Source organism: Phyllostomus discolor, chromosome 4, assembly GCF_004126475.2.
Source record: "Phyllostomus discolor isolate MPI-MPIP mPhyDis1 chromosome 4, mPhyDis1.pri.v3, whole genome shotgun sequence".
Lineage (NCBI taxonomy): Eukaryota > Metazoa > Chordata > Mammalia > Chiroptera > Phyllostomidae > Phyllostomus > Phyllostomus discolor.
In genome coordinates, this window is record NC_040906.2 from 84,048,308 (window position 1) to 84,069,381 (window position 21,074).

At 35.8% G+C, this 21,074-nt stretch overlaps 1 protein-coding gene across 1 annotated transcript in view; it reads left to right on the forward strand.

Annotated features, from left to right (window-relative positions):
* CNTNAP5 (contactin associated protein family member 5) overlaps positions 1–21,074 on the forward strand; it is a 959,167-nt gene that overhangs the window by 448,469 nt on the left and 489,624 nt on the right. Inside the window, exon 5 of the mRNA XM_036022576.1 lies at positions 12,073–12,276. Coding sequence (XP_035878469.1) covers positions 12,073–12,276 — 204 coding nt within the window. The remainder of the gene's footprint in view (positions 1–12,072; positions 12,277–21,074) is intronic.

Genomic DNA, 21,074 nt, shown 5'->3' on the forward strand with positions numbered 1-21,074 from the left:
CATTATCTCTGCTTCAGTCAGCAGGATCATCATTACATACAGAGTTGAGCCACTTCATGCTAAAAATATTTCAATGACTTCTTCCTGCCTTTAAGAACAAAACCAAAGTCTTGTGCATAAAAACAGGTCCTATAGAATATATATAGAGAGGGAGAGAAAGAACAAGAGAAAGAGAGGAAGGTTAGATAGATGAATGATAGATCAATTGATAGATAGATAGATACACAACTAATAGTGATTCACATGTTTATTTCACTATGAACTACCTATCTTACTTCCCAGTTTATGAGCTCCATAAGGTCAAAGATCACACCAACTTAGATGCCCAGTTCTTAGCTCAGAGAAAGGGCAATTTTAATTAATAGCAATTAAATTTATTGAATTAATAACTGTGTCCCAAAATGGCACATCCAGTAGGTTTTTGAGGCAGGATTTGAATCCAGTTCCCTGTTGTTCTTACACTCTTGGCCTTTCCACAGTATATCTGAAGGTATATGTGGGGAAATTTTATTAGCAGGAAAATAATATATTCAACTTTCTAATACCCATATTATTATTATTTTATTAACAAGACAAAAGTGAGCAATCTACAGTTCCTGAGCATATGTAGCTAACATATATAGTGATAAAGTTTCGCTATTGTCCAGTCCAGGAGCTCCTGGATCAACACATTTCTATTTTGTTATCCTTCCCCTGTGTTCTCAAACCTAGCTCTACATAAGAGTATTTGGTATATATATTTAATACCTATTCTAACAATACTTCAGCTCAACCATAAATACTCTTCAAGGGCCCCAGCAAAAGCAGTTTGGTTGTTGTTGTTTTTAGGTGATTTCTATATAGAGTCAGAATTTAAAACTATTTTCTCAAAGTGCTCTTCTAACTCAGGGACTCCATTATAAATCTAAATTTTTATTTTTATATCTGTGATTGCTTATCTTAAGGATTTTCAGTGGAGCATTAAAACACTTTTAACAGTAATATACAATAATGTTAAACACATAGAATCTACACTCAAACAGTCAGAAATGCAAACCTATTTTTATCACCTATTTGTTGTGCAATCTTCAAAAATCTTGGGCCCACTGTGTTCACAATTGTTTTCTATGAAAAAACAGGTAATAATAATGCTCATTGCATATATTCAAGTTGTTTGAAATAGCGTGTGATGATAAACTTTCAAAAAGTATTAGCTATTATTATCATTACTTTCATCTAATATTTAAGGTGGTTGTCAAAATTCTCTTTTTTTTTTCCTTCCTTTTTCAGGAACCTATCCCATCAGTACCTCAAAGGAAAGAGGCAAACTTTGTTACACACAAGGTCCAGAAGGGTTCTGATACCTAAAAGAGTCCATCTAGAGACTACTAGGCTATGTGGACTTCTGTCTGGGGGCTTCTATTTGACTTCCTTCAATAATGAAAAGCTAATTAATTTTTAAATCATTATAAATTCCGATAAAATTTAATGATCTGTTAGGTTTTTCAATCTTCTTAAAAAACACATCTATTATGTTATACCTCAGGTGGCCTCCTATGCAAGAAAAATAAACATACAAACAAAATACTTTGCTCCTATTTTGGTTAAATATTGCCAAGTAGTGCCATCAAATATTCATTAGCTTCTGAGCTAAAGTGTTAACATCATATTCTTTACCCTGAAAAGTATCTTTACTTCAGCAAAGCTGCCCTCTTTGTGGTTGTTCTGATCATCTGTGGCCATTTATCACACATGGTAGCTGCCATAAAGTGGTAGAGTGCATCTTTGGCTTGCTAAGGCCCATATGACCTCATTACAGGGAACCTCAAAAAGCCACATTTGAAAACACTAGAGAAAATGTGGGGGCAAGATGGCAGTTGTCAGACCTCAGACTTGGAGACCCCAAAGTGAACTTTGAATCTTATTCCACATATCATAGAAGTTTTAGTTGGAAAAGCAACCAAGATTATTCTCTGTGATTATTTCATTTTATTGGTGAGGATATTGAGGTCCAGAAATGTCTTTAAATTAAATTAGTCAAAAATGCAATATGCCTACTATTCTTTCTTAGTTCATGCAGAAAAATCTATTTTTTCCATGAAGAGACAAATATACATATGCATATGCAATTAAAACATAAGATACATATTTTTTTGGTTGGCTAAGAATATGAAAATGTTTTCATCAGGGAATCAATTCACTCATAAGCCTTTCTGCTAGGCTGTGGAGATACAGAAATAAATTAGACAACCTCTGTTCTTTAGGAGCCCAAAGGTTGTTACAGGTATGAAAAGCAGACATAAATTCTTGTAGTGGAGGTTGAGGAAACCAAGTATTATCTAAGGCTAGCAGAGGAGGGGGAAATCCACAGCTAACAATTTTTCCTGATGGATTAATGTGTGTGAATTATCTGACTATATAACTCTGATCCTCATGACCCATATGCTAATAGTGGTGATTTTAAAGAAAAGCTCAGCCACCTCCAGGGAAGAAACTGGATGTCTGGAAGAAAGAACTGAAGGAAAATGACACATTCTGTCTTACATATTTTGTAAACGTTATGAAAATGCGTCATGGAAAAAATGTTAAGACTATATCATCTAAAAAGGGAATGTTATTAAAATAAAAATGCCCTATGCACACTGCGAAAAAAAAAAAAAGAAAGAAAAGAAAAAGAAAACCTTGAAAGGGAAAATTACCTAATAAACAATTTATGCAGCAGTGGTTTTCCACACAATGTCAAAGCCTTTGTCTCCTGTAGTTTGTTTTACATTTACTCTATTGAAATGGTCACTGAAGTGATCTACTGGTATTCCTCCTGCTGACCTCTAGCACTAAGTTCTGTATATTTTGCCCAGGTAGAATCATTAATAAAGAATGTTCAATTTTCCCCAAATATAAAACCATGGCAAATCTTTTTCTTTTCCCAGAAAAAAAAAGTAACTAGTCTTAGGGGGTAAATTGCAATTATCTTCTCCAATTTTGTCACTGCTATTTAAATGAAACATCTTTTCAGGGAGCAATTGTGTATTATGGCTGAAGACCACTGATAGCTTTCTGAAACAGGGAGCAGTTCATAATTGTGTTATGCTATTTTAACAGAGGTTGGCTGCTCAGTGTCAGCCTTTACCTTGATCATTCTTTCTGTGAACTGGTAAATAAATTTGTGAAACATTATCGCCTTCATGAAAGCTTCTGGTAGCCTGTCTATACCTTTCTAGGGGTGATCAGCCATGTGTCAGGTTGCACTTTTCACTTGGGTGACCATATGTCCCAGCTAGCCCATGCCACTGTCCAGTTTAATAATCTAGAGCTTCCTAATCAGTCACACAAATTCTGAATGTGCTTGGAGACATCTACAAGTCTAAGGTATCTAAAAAACCTAGACATTATATGTCTCACTGTAAGAGCAAAATGACTACATGCTAGATAGGGTTGGAACTCAGAGCTTTGATTTTTTTCTACTATGATTGTTTTTCTGTGTTTTCTCCTTGCCACCTATCCTGTTTCTCACCTGTTGTCATACAGAAAAATGTCAGAAATTCTGTAAGAAAAGTTATTTTTAGGACATGTCACTATTATCTTTAGAAACTTATATTGTTTCTTTAGTTTATCAGAGGTTATGAACTTTTGATAAGGCCTAGGAAAGTCGCAGAATTGGTGGAGGATCTATGCATATTTGAACTGACTGCAGAAACATCTGTGGTTTGTGGAATGCTAGCCAAAGACCTCTAGTATTCAGTGCAAATATCTGGTTTTAATAATTATCATTTTCTTACATAGTATATTATGAAATTTCAACTGTAATTGTATCAAAATCATGTTTACTGTGAGCTGCTGAAGAATCTTTGTGGTAGTACTTGCCTCAGTGAGAAGCAATAGTTTCACTGTTAACATTGAGCTTCAGCTTCCCAGCCAGTGAGAAGTGTGTACTCCATGTCACCAACCCACACAAGACCCCTTCTCAGCTCACTTGGGGATTTGAGCTTGGAATCATTTATTCAGTAGAACCTTTTCTCAGCTGGTTTGTTGACAAGCTACTAACACTCATCAAATGTGTCTCAGAATATGCCTCCAGAATTCTGTCTTTCTCAGAAAGCAAGGTATGACAGCTGGGTCAGCAATTATGAGCTCAGTGGGAAGCCAGCCAGCATTGGCAGTTTTCAGTGCCACTGGGATACAGGAGAGCACCTGCTCATTTATCCTGACCTATAAGGAGAGGTTTGTAAGCTGTAGGAACTGCCTTTATCCTGAAAACTTCTTGGGTCCACAACTGACCTATCTTTCATATTTTAGAAAAACCTGCCAATGTATGACCATCTCAACAAGCCACAAATTGAATTGAATTGAATTGAGTTTATAATATTGAGATCCTAAAAATTAATTTTGAGAAAGAGGGAGAAATTGTCCATCCAGGAAGTAAATCTCTAATAGCTGGTTTCTGAGTGGCACTGTTGATGAGTTAAGGAGCTCTAGTGAGTGGTCAATGTGCCCAGAAGAGGAAAAATACAACCAAACACCAGAAGGATCAGGTTACAGCTTCGCTACCTTGTTAAAACACAAAGAAACTGGAACAGTATTTCAAATGAGAAGGGCTGGGACAAGTAGCCAAAGTGAGAAGCAGGGTGGTCAAACAAGTAACAAAGGTAAATTTTCTAAAAACCAGACTTGATGATGTGCTTTCCCTACTTTATATACATTGATAATTGTTTCTCTATTGACATCAGAGTTACATCAAAACCTCAGGGTCATGTTTAAAGGGCCCTCTATCATAAAACTCCCCACCCTGTCCCCACTCTTTTGACTCTCTCTGCCCTGGAATCTATGCTTTAGTGCAGAGGTTCTCTAACATCAGTAAATATCAGGATCACATAGAGTGTACAGTAGCACACAGGTGGCTGGGACCCAATCCCAGAGTTTCTTATTCCGTTGGTCTGTAGTGAGGTCCCAAATCTTGCACTTCTGAAAGGCTCTCTTCAGATACCCAGTATGCTGGTGCAGAGGGTACACTTCTAAAGCAACACCTCTAGCATGTCTGAGTCCTCATGGATTGAGATGTGTACCTATACTCTTTTCCCCATGCTTGGAATGGAGGCTTCTGCCTTCTGCTGGTTGGGTGTGTAATTGTGTCATGCTGCTCTCTTCACCGTAGCTATTTGGAGCAGGGAAGTCTTCTGAGTTTATTACTGTCAACCTGTGCTGAATATGGGCTCTGTATGCTGAGGGAGTTCAGTAAAGGTTCAAATGCAAAAATATCTGACTGAAGTAAGACCACAAAAGTCAACCAAGATGGGGGTTCAGGATTGAGTTTACTGGAGATAGGATGGGGAGGGCATTGCATATCTACCCATAAATAGCCTTGCAGATATGTGTGTGGTTTCTATTTCCCTCCCAGAAGGAGCCACTTTTCTGAGTGAACTTGGTCTCAGTAGGAGCACGCACAAAAGAGCAGAAACCACAGGGAAATTCAAATCAACTTTTAAGAAAAAGGAAACTTCCTATTCAAAGTTATCTTCTTTTACAATTGGCATTTCCTTTCTTATGCAAACACACACACTCACTCAGGGCTGAGTGCATGCCTCATTCTCACTGTATGAGGTCAGGGGCAACCTCATTGTACACAGGAGGCAATTCTCACCAATCCCCCATTTTTTGAATGAGGGAATGTTCATTGCTGGGTGTCAAACACCTTTCTCCATGTGTAGTCTTTGGACAGGTACACAATCTCTGTACTTTGGCATCCCCATTTTATAAATGGGGGAAAATACAGACACTGTGAGGCTGATAACAACATTAAATTAGGCAAATACATTAATTCATTTTTCTCCTAAAAATGGGTTACTCAGTTCAGAGTAAGATATCTCTATGACTGGCTTAGAGAGGATATAGAAGAAAATAGAAAAGCTATATTTAATTTTTGTTATTTTTTGGTCCCCTAAACCTACTTTCAGAGGTGCTCACCCACTTCCTTATCTGCCAATAGAAGCCTATTTCTACTCTTTACACACCTTCCAACAAATTTTTCTTTGTTTTCTTCTTTTTTTGAATTGTAAAAGATAATCTTCTTTCAAGATAATTGTAAAACATAAATGAAGATGCTCATGTCCATAACAAACCTCCATGCCCCAACTTAAGTACCAAGCCAAAGTATCAGGACAAATTGTGTATAGTAATATCTAATATGTAAAAAATAGCATATAATAGAATTGCTTTTCTTAACAGCAACATTATAAAAATATGGGTCATTGTTATCATTTTAAAATGATAATGTTTTATCATTTTTTCATCACTGTTTTATCCAAGTGAGATTGAGAATGCTGATTATTTCACATTGCTTCAGTGCCTGGAGGAAACATTACATATTCAGCTGGGGAAAACTTTAATTCTTTTGAAAAATTTATTTTTTGAAAAAAATGTAATTTGTTAGCCCTCTGTTTTTCCATTTTTCAAACAGTTGTTGCATTTTGTGTATGACTTAATTAACCTTGCAAAGATCTCTAGGCCATTTGCCTGACCTCTTAGAGGCAAAGCTTCTCTCATTAGCTGTTGTTGGTGTTAGGAGTGTAGCTTCCACTTTTGCCAGACTGATTCTGTGCTCTCCAAAGGAGCTTTCCACCTACACAAGTGAGCATATGTGAGCAATACAGGTATCAACCCCCAAGTGGTTACAGAGTGGGGGCAGGTGATGTCTCAGGAAGTCAGGGACAATCAGAAGCATCATGCTTGAGCATTGGAAGCTCACTAGGTTACTAAGTCATTTATTTCACAAGCATTTTTGCACAGCACAGTGATCTGACTTAATGAGGCAGTTAATATACATCTGGCCTTGTCTTCATGGGATGTACTGTCATGCTGGAGAAATGGACTAAAACAGATCAGGGAACAACCATGTATCAAATTCCAATTGGGAGGTGAATTATGAAGAGAGTAGATGATACTTAGAAGGAAACTAACAGGAGAAACCAGTTAGGGAAAGGACCAAGACCCAGAGGTGAGCATCAGAGCATTGGAGAGAAAGGCACAGTACTTGGAGAGTGCTCAACACAGTCAAAGCAGGGGTAAGCCTAAAGTGGTAAGTTGAGTTTCTAACTCTAACTCTGTCACTTGCTAATGATGTATTTTTTTTTTACTTTTAGTGTCATAGTTTCCCCATTTGTAGGACAGTAATAATAATAGTATGCTCCTCATGGAGTATCTAAATGGGTGAAATAAGTTCATGCACAAACAACATTTAGAGCAGTACAGGGTTCAGACTGTACATTTTGTGGATGTTACTAATCCCCTCATTCTACTCATGCACATTCACATGACTCAGACATCATGAGTGCAGCATGCGGGAGGGGAGTCAGGGTTGGGAAGATGATTAGCAGAAGAAGTGGGGAAGGAGTACAGAGACCAATCCTGATGAGTTTTAGAGATTTGATTTAATTTTAATTTAGAGGAGTTTACTGAAGGGTTTCAGCAGAGGGGATGTATGATGTTGCTTACATTTTATGAAAATGAAAGAATGTGTCAGAAGGAGGTGGTGGAGGTTGAATCAGGAAGAGTGGCTATGAGGTTATTTTGAGAATATGGAAGGTGATGATGAGGGCTTGATTGCATGCCTGCTCAGTGTGATGTGAAGAATACTGAACCCCAAACTTAAACAAAATTTCTTTACACCATGTTCTTCATATTGTCTTTATAGCATGCTTCAAATCTTTGCTACTGCAGTACTTCCTTTGGATTAATGATAAAATTAGGGAATGAAATGTTAATGAGTGACTAGTCATTTCCAGGTGTGAACTTTATATCATTCTCACAATGACATTTGGGTTGGTTTCTCTTAGCTGTATTTTACACATAGGAACATTGAAGCTCTGGGATGTCAAACAGTTGCCTCAAATTCACCTGCCAGGAGCTAGCAAAACCAGAATTAAAACCCTGGCCTGTAGGTTTCAATTGGTAAAACAGGAACAATATTTTCTTTGTTCCTGTTTTATCAGTTGTCTGTATTTCCTTAAGATCTCATAACAAGGTAGAGATGTGGTTTTTTTTAGAGATAACCTATGCCACTAAAATCTGTATCATTAATTTTGTCACTACATTAACTAGTCATTTGAGGAAATGGAAGCAGATCTTAAATGCTGTGATGAATTGAGATTGAGGGTAGATAGTGTATTAAAATGGAGAAGGAAGGAGTTAGGGCACTGCAGACCCAGATACATGGCTCAAAGTGTCTCTTCTAAGCAGTAACAAAGTATATGTTTATTCATGGAAGAACTTGTCCCAGTTCCATACGTAGCATATGAACTTTTTGTTCTCATAGCACCGGGTACATCTTTCTATTTTATAACATGCCATCTTAACATCACTGTCCACAAAGTGCACGTGTCATGTCCATTCACTTCCCACTACAGCTCTTAAGGACCCCATTCCAGAGTCTGATGCAGTGGAAGAGGGGAAGCAATCAGAAGAGAGAATACAGACCCAATACATAGATGAAGAATTTTAACTGGAGTTTGAGAAGCTAAGATGTGGTGGTATGGGAAGCTTGAGGCCTACTTGACATCCCTTGGGCTATAAACCCTTGACTCCAAAAGAGAGAAATACAGTCATTTTGCATGAGAAGATAAAATGTCTGCTACTCGAATGTACTGAGTAAGAACTCAATCCCTCTAGTTAACCCACTCAATATTAATATGCCTACTATTATTGATTTAACATAAATAATGTGCCAGACATGATGGTATCCATTTATATGTATTATCACTTTATATGTATTAGCATATTAACTCTTCCATCAGTATTGTCTAAAAGATATAAATTATCCCATTTTATAAAAATCTTAGAGAGGTAAAGTTGCCCAAGGTGACCCAGCTAACAAGCTATGGCTACTGTATTTTAAAACACTCGATCTGATATACACACTATGATCCTCCTTGTTCCATGATTGATGACAGTTTGCTGCTTGCAGTCTCCATCTGGTTTGAGTAGAGTTTTGTTTAAGGGACAGATCTAGGGTACTATGGGGAGATCGGGGGACAGTCTGAAAGCAATGGGTTGTTTGTGGAAATCTCTCTATGTCTGGACTATTTATTTTTAGGGTCTAGGCAGTCATCAGCAAACTTTCAGTTAGAAACACTCTACTCCTAGGGAATACATTATAAGATTGTATTTTAAAACTAATTACAACAAAAGTATGGTTTTATTTTTATTTCAGAAATCCAATTTTGCAAATAATATTTCTTGGTTCTTGGTAAAAAAAAATTCATAATGAATCATTGTGTATACTCGAGCTGCAAATTTTAATTTCTTGGTAAATAATTTAAAAATTGAGTATTTTTGAATAATTAATTTCAAATAAGACTAAGCCCACCCCCTCCAAATACCTATTCACCACCATCTTACCCACATAAGATAGTATATAATGAACCTGTTTCAAGTTATAATTAGCCTAATTTTTTTCTATCATAAAAGCAATAAAATTTAATTATGAAGCATTCATAATTTAAAAATAAAAATAATGTGAAAATGTACAATAACACCTCCCAAATAGTCCTTATTAACTTATTTTTAAAGACATTTTAGATTCACCTCAAAATTTACAGTTTTTATATACTGCTGACCCCAAATATGCATCCTCACCTGTTATTACCACCCCCAAATGAAAAGGTACATTTTTTTACAACTAATGAACTTAAACTGATAGATACATCATAATTATTCAGAATTTACAGTTTTCATTACCACTCACACTTGGTGATGTATATTCCATGTGTTTGGTGAATATATTAACATATCCATTATTATGGTGTCATGCAAAATATTTTCACTACTCTAAAAATTGTGTATGCTTTGCCTATGAATACCTCCTCCTCAATTTGTGGCAGCCATGATCTTTTTATTGTTACCATATTTTTGGCTTTTTGGAATGTTATATACTTGGAAACATACAGCATATAGCCTGTTCAGATTGGCTTCTTTCACTTTGTGATATACATTTAAATTTCTTCCATGTAAGAACCTTTGCACCCTGATGTTCATAGCAGCACAATTTACAATAGCTAGGTGCTGGAAGCAACCTAGATGCCCATCAGTAAATGAATGGATCAAAAAATTATGGTACATTTACACAATGGAATTCTATGCAGCAGAAAGAAAGAAGGAGCTCCTGCCCTTTGCAACAGCTTGGGTGGAGCTGGAAAGCATTATGCTAAGCAAAATAAGCCAGGCAGTGAAAGACAAATACCATATAACCTTTAACAGGAACCTAAACAACAAAACAAAGAAACAAGCAAAATATAACCAAAGTCACTGAAATACGGGACAGACTGACAGTGAGAAGAGGGAATTTCAGGGGAGAATGGGTAGGGTTTACAGGAACAAATTTAAGGGACACATGGACAAAAACTAGGGGGAGGGTGGTTGGGAGGGAAGTGGGGAGGGTTGGGTGGGTGGGCTGGAATGGGAGTAAAAGGGTGAAAACTGTACTTGAACAAAGATTAAAATTTAAAAAAAACTAAAAAAAAATTCTTCCATATCTTATTATAGCTTGGTAGTTCATTTCTTTTTATGGATAAATAATATTCCATTGTCTGGATATATCATAGTTTATTTATCCATCCCCTACAGAAGCACATCTCAGTTGCTTCCAAATTTTCAAAATTATGAATAAAGCTGCTTTAAACATTTGTGTCAGGTTTTTGTTTAGACATAAGTTTTCAACTCCTTTTGATAAATACCAGGGAATGTGAATGATGGATGGCATGGTAGGAATATATTTAGCTTTGTAAGAAACTACTAAACTATCTTTCAAAGTGGCTGTACCATATTGTGCTCCCACTAGCAATGAATGAGTATCCTTGGTGTTCCATATCTTCACTAACATTAGGTATTATCAATGATCCAAATTTAGGTCATTCTAATATGTATGTAGAGATATCTCATTGTTGTCTTAATTTATATTTCCCTAATGGCATATAGGTGTGGAAAATCTTTTTACATACTTATTTGCCATCTGTATACATTCCTTAATGAGGTAAAATCCCTTTAAAATCCCTCTAAAATTTTTGTCATAAAATTTTTAGATAGATTTTACACATTCACAATATAAGTGTATCTAAATTATAATTACTTGACCTCCTGCTTTAACAACAATAAATAAATATTTTGTATATAAAGACTAAAATAATAATTGTCACTGGCACAAGATAGAGGAAGGGGTGGAGAGGATGCAATATATTTCCCTCTGTTTTAAAATAGCAAGTTTTTTCTTACTGCATATGAGTATTCTTTTCCACTGAAATCAGAAAAAATCTCAGAATCCTCAACACAGGGTAGTTGAAAGACAGTACTATTCAGTCGTCATTGAATAATAATACTACTTTTTTATCTCTAACCTTGGTCCTGAGATGAGTGGATTGAGCAGCTCCAACTATCAAGCAAAGTAACAAGAAAGAAAAATTATGAGATATTATTACATCCTGGCATCTGACAGAGTAGATCCTAACATAGGTACTTGTGGCACTCTCATCCTGTCCCCTCAAAAAAGAAATGACATATCATATCATGACAAAAAAGAAATGAAACATAATTGATGAAAGGAAAAAACAAACAAAATATAACCAGAGACATTGAAATTGAGAACAATCTAACAAAAGCTAGAGAGGAAGGGGGAGGAGATAGTGGGGGATGGGTTTTCAGGAACTACTATAAAGAACACATGAACAAAACCAAGGGGGAGGGTGGAAGCAAGGGAAGGAGATGGGTTTGGCAGGGGTGGGGGGAGAGTGGTGGGGAGAAAATGTAGACAACTGTAATTGAACAACAATGAAGTAAGTTTAAAAAATGACATATCACTAATGAGAGCTTTTGCTTCTAGAATGATGATCAGTTCACTTTAACTCAGTGCGTCGTGGTTGCTTATACATAAATTATCCCCCCATATCTAATTAGGATGGGCCTAGTTTATATACCTCCCCTTAAAACAACAGGTCCTTCCAGATGTCAAAAACATGTATATACAATGGACAACAACTAAGCTAGGAAGAAAGACTAGAAATTATGAGGAAATACATTGATTTTTCTCTCCTCTTCTCTTTTTGCACCCAGAATCAGATGTTGCTGATTTTGATGGCAGAAGCTCCCTTCTGTACAGGTTCAATCAGAAACTGCTGAGCACTCTCAAAGATGTTATCTCTCTGAAGTTCAAGAGCATCCAAGGAGATGGTGTTCTGTTCCATGGAGAAGGTCAACGTGGAGACCACATCACCCTGGAGCTCCAGAAAGGGAGGCTTGCCCTGCATCTCAGTTTGGGTAAGGTCAAGTTAACCCCTGCTCAGACACCTACAGAAAATTTTCTTTTGTAGCAAGTTCTAGTTTCTGATCCTCCTAGTGTATGAGGTGGAAGTTTATAAAGCACAGTCCAAATTATGTATTTCTTTTATTCATGTCAGAGAAGAAAACTACCCTGTTTTGAAGTGGTTAAGCCATAGATGACATTATTTGAAATGAGATCTTATTGCTAGGTAAGAAAATATACATGCTAAATGCTGGGCTTTATTTTGTTTGATTATTTATTTATTTGTTTATTATCTACCTATTTGTCCATTTATGTATTTTAAAAGTAATTGAGTAAATTTAAACACACATACATTCACACATTATAATGAGACTTGCTCAGAATCCTTCATTTGGTACACTTGGTACATTTATGAAAGGTATGTTACAGGAAAAAAAAAGGAAAAGAACATTTTATTTACTTTAGAGTTTTTTGTTTGTTTTGTTTTGTTTTGTTTTTTAAGGAGGAGATGTCATATATATGAGGAAAATGTAAGTTTCTGGGCATTCTTGTGTCTTTTTATGAGGGGTACCGCTTTCTTTAAGTGTCCTGGCTGCCCCACAGTGAGGTTGAAACTTGTCAGATGCAAGCTAATTTAGTACAGAGTACCTTCTGCCCATTGAGGACATGGACCTCTTGCTGTGGGTTGGTGCCTATCATGGCCTGTTTGAACTCAAGCACGTCTTCATTTCACTGTGATCCACTTCCTATCCCAAAGGAAGAAAGAGAGGGGTTCCCTACCCTTTGTGTGATCAAAGGCACTTTTGAAGGAAGGGTGAGACAACTGCAGAAGGCAAGGAGTAGAGTTCTGAAAGATTCAAAGGCAAATCAAAAAGGAAATTATAAAAAGAGCCAAATGGATAAAAGAAGAAGTGACTATTTTGTATGACAATGACTCCATGCCACCTATTTGATATTTATTAATATTGGGTTGCCCAAAAAGTCTTAATTTTTTCCACAAAATCAAAGACACAGCATTCCTTTTCACCAATACCTTTATTGATTTGAATATTTTGAGTATGTTGGTTATCTCCCGTTATTGGCTTCTAGTGGGTAGAGGCCAGGGGTGCTGCTAAACATCTTCCAGTGCATAAGACAGCCCCACAGCAAATAATTATTTGGCCAAAATATCAATATAGTAAAAAACTTCACAAATCACTTTTAACACATTTGATCAGTCACAGCACCTTCTCCATGCACTGCACAAATATTTTTTGTGTGTATTAGTTGCATTTTTACCTTCCTTGAAACAATAAAGCTTAATATGCTGCAAATGTTTCATATTTTCTTCCATCTTCAATATTAAAATAGCTACACAAAAATTGCCAATTTTTATATTTAAAAAATATTCTAATATGACAGGTGTCACAATAAAAGCCAACAAAATTGTTTTGAATGAAGTTAAAGATTACTAAGCCCTACTAGAGCCATTGTATGGACAAAAAAAAAACCTTTTTGACCAACCCAATATTAAGAAAAGGGGTAAATATTATACATGTGAAAGGCAATTATCAGTAAGAATTCACTATTAGATAGTAAAGAAGGAAAGTCACAGCAGAACTTAGTATGTAAGTTCAAGTTTCAACAAAGACTGGAAAAAAATCACACACACAAAAATTTATCAGTTAACAGGAGAGACATAAAAATGAAGATTAGTTCAGACTCAACAAAAAGTCAGAACATGTATGTCTTTATTTTGAATGGTTTCTGAGTATCTTCTTAGTCTCCTGGGTGAATATTGTCAGGGTGCAAAGACAATCTCTGGAATTTTAAATTTAACTCATAAAATTGACACTTAATGCATCAGGTTAAATATACACCAAAGGCATCTTTAGAACTGTGTTATTTAGAAGAGAGCAGTAAGAGGACTTGGTAGTAACCTAATTGGTTGTATTTTAGTGGTTTATCAATTAACTCCCTGAAGGGTGGACATATAAACATCCAACAGAAATGTATTGGTTCATTAACTGCTATTCAATTTCTAGGAAAAACACAGGGGTGAATGAAGGGAAGCCCTCACCCTCTGCTAAGTTCATGTACCTTAGAGAGCATTGTGGGTTGTGAGTGAAGTTACTATTTCTTGCTGATATTATAACATGTCTTTACTGATAATATTAATTCTACCAGTTACTGCTACAAGTATTTAGATTGTTAATTCACATATGGTGTTCCTCCTCTACAGCTTTGTTTCCTTAGTATTGCATGATGGAAAGAAATGGGTGTGGCCCTGCAACAAATTTCATTAAAATTGCAGACATGGGTTGGCTGTGCATTGGGGGAAAGCTGAATAAACTACATGTATTTTTATGTATTTATAACCTGGGCTAATGATAACTATCTTGTAGGGAATGAACATAAAACTAAAATATTATGAATGAATAATTTATGTCAGTAAATAAATATGGAGAAGTATCAAGATGAGAAGCTCTTAATGTTACTCATTTATTCAACAAATATTTGAATGTTCCACACCCTGTGCTACCCCAGTCTTCCTACAAAAAAATGGTTATATTCAGATAAATAGAGCCTGCACCTTGTGGTGATACATAGAAGACAAAGAATGTCTTTTTTTTCCTCCCGATTTATTCTGCTCTATATTTCTAGCCATAGTATTTACAAAGTAAAAGCTCATGCAGTAAAAATATGTTCTGTCTGGATTCTTTATAGTTTGGTAATACCTTCATCTTTTTACCTACTTTTGGATTTCCCCCATTTCCATCAGTTTCCATGGTTGAGTGTTTCCTATACTTACCCATTTTATGCAGTTGCCTAGGACAGTTTAGTAGCTCTGTCTCTAGAGACACATCATTATCTGTGAGTACTTTAACTCTTCATATGTCAATTTTGCTAGTAGGTATCTGCAGGGACTAACTTAAGTGAAAATTACTTTGAATTGCCTAGAATGAAAACTATAGTGCAGGTTTCACAAGGGCAAGGTAACACTTTGTTTGTTGCTGCAGCTCCAGAACCTAGATATGCACCTACCTAAAGTTGGCACTTGAGGCAAACTGAGTACCTTGGAAAAAGGGTTTCTATTTCATACATCAGGGCCTGACATAAATACACATTGTTCTTATCAGACTTGGTCATCTGCAAGGCTATGCTATTAACTTCCTCATGATCCATTCTCTCTCCTGTGAGGGTGCCTGATATTTTCAGAGTACCCACACTGTGCTAAAATACTACTCAATCCTCAGAGCAATCCTATTAGCTAAGTAAACATGAACCCCATTTTACCCATGTGGAATATTATGTTCAAGGAATATAAATCACTTGTTCAATTTGCACAGCTGGCTATTAGAGGTAACCACTATTGCTGTCTAGTTATATCTAACCAGTTTGTTAGTATTATTTTAAGTTTACAAAATATGCTAATGATCCCTGGCCAGTTTGCTTAGTTGGTTCAATGTCATCCTGTACACCAAAAGCTTGAGGGTTTGATTCCTAGTCAGGGAACATACGTAGGTTGTAGGTTCGATCCCCTGTCAGGTGCTCACAGGGGGCAACCAATCGATATTTCTCCCAATCGATATTTCTCTCTCACATTTATCTCCCTCTCTCTTTCTTCCTCTCTCTAAAATCAATAATCAAGAAACATATCCTCAGTTGAGGATTGAAAAAATAGGCTAATGTGCTACTGATACATCTGATAAGAAATTAATATTCAAAATTTACAAAGAACCCATACACTGCCCTGGCTGGCGTAGCTCAGTGGATTGAGCGTGGGCTGGGAACCAAAGTGTCCCAGGTTCGATTCCCAGCCAGGGTACATTCCTGGGTTGCAGGCCATAACCCCCAACAACCGCACATTGATGTTTCTATCTCTCTCTATCTCCCTCCCTTCCCTCTCTAAAAATAAATAAATAAAATAAAAAAAAAAGAATCCATACACTTAACACTGAAAGAAAAAATAACCCCATTAAGAATATGCAGAGGAACTAAATAAACACTTCTCCAAAAAGAACATACAGATAGACAAAAGACATATGAAAAGATGCTTAACATCTTTCCATGTGATTCTTTTCTTTGCTGATTGTCTGATTCACAATACCTAGATACCTCTACCATGTCTGACTCAGACTGGTCAGTTCTGTTTTAAAGTTGAACTAGGTGGACCCTCTGTGATTACTTTTTTTAGGGTAGAAAAATGACTTTCCATAACTATAAATAAGAGTTTACTTATAAACTCTTCTTATCTCAGACCAGGGAGAGTTTTTACACATTTCCATTTAGATTACCTGTGGCAGTTTTCCCTCTATAGAATTACAACAGGAAAAACCTTCCAAACAGTAGGAAAATCAAAGAGCAGAGGTATTACATGACTGGGAAACTGTTGTAAAAACTATACAGGACATCAATAGTACATGTAGTTCCCTCATCCTTGCAAGAGTTCAGTGCCTTTAAACAGAGGCAGAAGTTTGGTGCTATCTGCAGTAAGTACAGTAAAGTGAGAATCCTGGAATAGCATAAACAAACAGGTGCAGTGCAGAGTGTGCAGTGCAGGTGTCCTGGGGCCAAATTTAGGGTTTACAGGCAAAAGCACTGATTATATAACAACCCATTAAGATATCATGAGATATCAGTGAAAGCTCTACACATTCTCCAAAGAATCAAATGGAAATTTACTTTAGCTCTTTTAAAATTCACATATTTTAATAAGCCAGTTTACATTGTATTTAATAATACAATTTACATGTATTTATAGAATGTGTATTATAGTTCTGAGCTTGTATTAAACACTGTGGAAAAATGTTTTAAAGTTGCTGTTTTTGAGAGCCTACCTTTAAGCATTTAGACATTAAGTGTTTAGACATTTAAAATATATATTTCATTTAAATCACATGGTGATCCTATAAACTATATCTAACCCCATTTTACAGATGAAGAAACTGATGATCATTGTTACCCAGTCAGTTTTTCAAAGTTATAAATTTGCATAACAGTAGACCTGGGATTAGAACCCTCTTTAATCTTACACTAAAAACCCTAACATTAGTAATCAAAATTTTGTAAATTTTCATAAAATAATTACATATTAAATATCAGCAAGTCCATATGTATGTGTTAAATTGTGAGAGTAGGGGGAGATGGGTGGGAGAGAGGAGCCCAGAAAGGGCTCCAGAATTAACTGTAATCATGTGGCTTTGTTAGTTTCTTTTTTCTTCATTAAGGTCTCACTTAATTACTTCACAAAATATTCATTAGCTCTGCATATTGTCACACAGATTTTTTTTATTCTCATCGGACATTTTCACTTGCTTTTTTTAGAGAGAAAGGAAGGGAAGGAGAAAAACATGGATGCAAGAGAATCGATGCAAGAGAAGCATTGATTGGTTGATCCACACAGGGACCAGGGATCATATGTGTTTGGACAAGGGGTTCCTGGCACTCATGCCCAATTGGGGATAAACCATCAACCTAGGTATATGCCCTGAGCAGAACTGAACCCACAACCTTTCAGTTATGGGACAACGCTCCAACCACTGAGCCACACCAGCCAAGGCCACACAAAAGATTTTTATCATAATGACTAGCCTACAGAGGTGAAATTTGCCTTTTCATTTTACATGATACCTATGCCCCTTAGTGTTGGCCCCATTTTTCTTTTCCAGAACTCTCTCCTTTTTGATCCATTAAATTATTTTTTGAGACTGTCTATTCCTCTACAAGTGCGCGCGCATGTGCATGTGCGTGTGTGTGTTGGATGCAGATGGTCAGAACGTAAGAAATGAGGGTGAATGAGTATCATTTTTTTCAAGTAAAGGTAGTGTGAGAATATTAGCTTTGTTGACAGAGATAGAAATTGTAACCGGAATTCATTGTGTCCTTAAGTAAGATGTGTGGCTTCTTTGAGACGGGGCTTTTTGCAGGGTTGTGTTCAGAAACAATTGTAACAACATACATCAAGGCTGTACCTCATGTGAGAAGTATAATAAATACATGCAAATACCAATATTGATAATCTGAAAAATTAAAAATGGGACAGTCAATTCTAAAAATTCAAGGGAAGCAGGTAGTGAGAATATACACAGGAATATCCAACTGTTTCAGCCATGAATCAAGCTATTCTAAGAGATTTCTTTTTTCGGTTTATAATCTTAAGCAAGAGAGTTTCCAATCCCTTTTGTTCAGGCTATCTGAAATTTATAGATTGTAAACGTTAAAGTGACATACATATTTGAACTAACTAAGACCAAGCAAGAAGATTCCATCAAAGAAGACCTCTGGGTGAAAAATACTGCAAAATGCACATACTCAGGCACAAAATGTTAGTTCTAAGGGTGAAGAAATTGACATGTTTATCCACAGTGTGTTGGGGGTGGGAGATAAAAAGATTAAATTAGAAATGTTTTACAAACCTTTTATGCTTCCTATACAAATTGTTATATTCTTTTGGGTTTTGAGTAATATTTATATGATTATATTTTAACTATATCTCAAACCACATGAGGATTGGTATATTTTAATTAGAAATAAGATGGTTTTCCATACTTCTTTGGCCTAAAAGACAGCTTTTGCATATTTGTATTGTCTTTCTCCATGGGGACTTTGTCCTCATGCGGATTTTGTCTTGCCTTAATCATTTGCAAACTAGTTAAATCTAGCATTTAGACCTTGATTGTCACTGGTATAAAACTTAAAATATATATTTCAGGGTAAACAGATTAAATGAAATTGTTTAATTGTAATCTCTAATAATGACATTTTTATGTAATGTGGAATGTTTCCTAGGACTAAGATCCTGCCTTTTTCCTGGACACACTAGGTATAGATACAATTCAAACATTCTATTTATGGATTGCAGAAATTCCATTTTGCCTGTTGTTTAAACAAACTAATTTTTTCACAATTTTGTTTTAATACATGATTTCTGAGTGTTAGCACAGGATAAGTAATGAAGGGGTGAGTGAAATTTATTCATGTCTGCCATCTTTTTTTATAAACTTAAAAGTAACTTGATTGGAAAGAATATATGTACTCCTATGTTCATTGTAGAATTTACAATAACAAAGCTATGGAAGCAACTCTAGTATCCACCAGAATACAGATGGATAAAAAGCCTGTGGTACACACACATATACAATGAAATATTGCTTGGTCATAAAAAGAACAAAATCTTACCTTTTGAAAATTAAAAAGTACAAATTGGTAGTTACAAAAGAGTTAGGGGTTTGTAAAGTACAGCATAGGGAATATAGCCAATAATATTATGCTAACAATATATGGTGCCATCTGGGTACTGCAAATATCAGGGGAACACTTTGTACTGTATATAATTGTCTAACCACTATACTGTACATATGCAACTAATACAAATAATATTAATTGTAAATTAAAATTAAAAAAATAAAAATTGCCCTGGCTGGCATGGCTCAGTGGATTGAGCCTGGGCTGCGAACCAAAGCATCGCAAGTTCGATTCCCAGTCAGGGCACATGTCTGAGTTGCAGGCCACGGCCCCCAGCAACCACACATTGATGTTTCTCTCTCTCTCTCTTTCTCCCTCCCTTCCCTCTCTAAAAATAAATAAATAAAATCTTTAAAAAAATAAAATAAAAATTAAAGAAGCAAAAAAGAAGTACCTTGTAATGCAGGAGATATTCTGTAATTTAGCCATCATGTATGCAGAGTTCAATAAATCAGTTAATTGGATACAAGGGTTACATTTTTAAAAGTTTGTTTTCTCATTATAAAAATAATGTTCACTTTAAAATATATAAAACAAATCTTGGTTAATATTTTAGTAATAGCATACTTGAGTTTTACATTTTTAATTTCTTTTCTATAGTTGTAACTTATTCTATATTTATACTATTCTATCTTGCCTTCATATATTTTAAATCAATAAAATATAAATTTTTATTTTTAATCTTTATTTTATATTCTCCCCATTACCATTTTGTTCCCTTATGTCTCTCTCCCCTCTGCAATCACTATGCTGTTGTCCATGTCCATGAGTCCTTTTTCCTCCATTCCTCCACCCTGTAAGTTCCCCCCATCATCTGTCATCCTGCTCTCTATCTATGAATCTGTCCCCATTTTCCTTGTTAGTTCAGTTGGTTTATTAGCTTCCACATATAAATGAAATCATATGGCATTTGTCTTTCTCTGATTAGCTTATCTCACTCAGCATGATGTTCTCCAGATCCATCCATGCTGTAGCAAAGGGTAAAACTGTCTTCTTTTTTCCATGGCCAAGTAGTATTCTGTTGTGTAACTGTACCATAGTTGTTTTATCCACTCATCTATTGATGGACAACTGGGCTGCTTTTCTACCTTGGAAACTGCAAGTAACACTGCAATGAACATGGGGTACTTACGTTCTTTCAAATTCCTTTGGGATTCCTGACTGGGATTGCTGAGTCAAAAAGCTTATCCATTTTTAATTGTTTGAAGTATCCCCATACTGCCTTCCATAGTGACAACAAATCTGCATTCCCACCAATAGGGCAAAGGGTACTCACTTCTCCACATCCTCGCCAGCACTTGTTGTTTATTAATTTATTGATAGCATCTATTCTGACAGGTGTGAGATGATATCTCATTGTAGTTTTAATTTGCCTTTCTCTGATAATTAGTGACATTGAGCATCTTTTCATATATCTATTGGCCATCTGTGGCAGTCTATCCAGGTCCTTTGTCTATTTTTTAATTGGGTTGTTTGTTTTTTTGGTCTTGAATTTTGTAAGTACTTTACAAATTTTGGATATTAACACCTAAATAATGTGTAAATTATTCAATATCCCTTTTATTCAATGTTTCTTTTTTGTTTT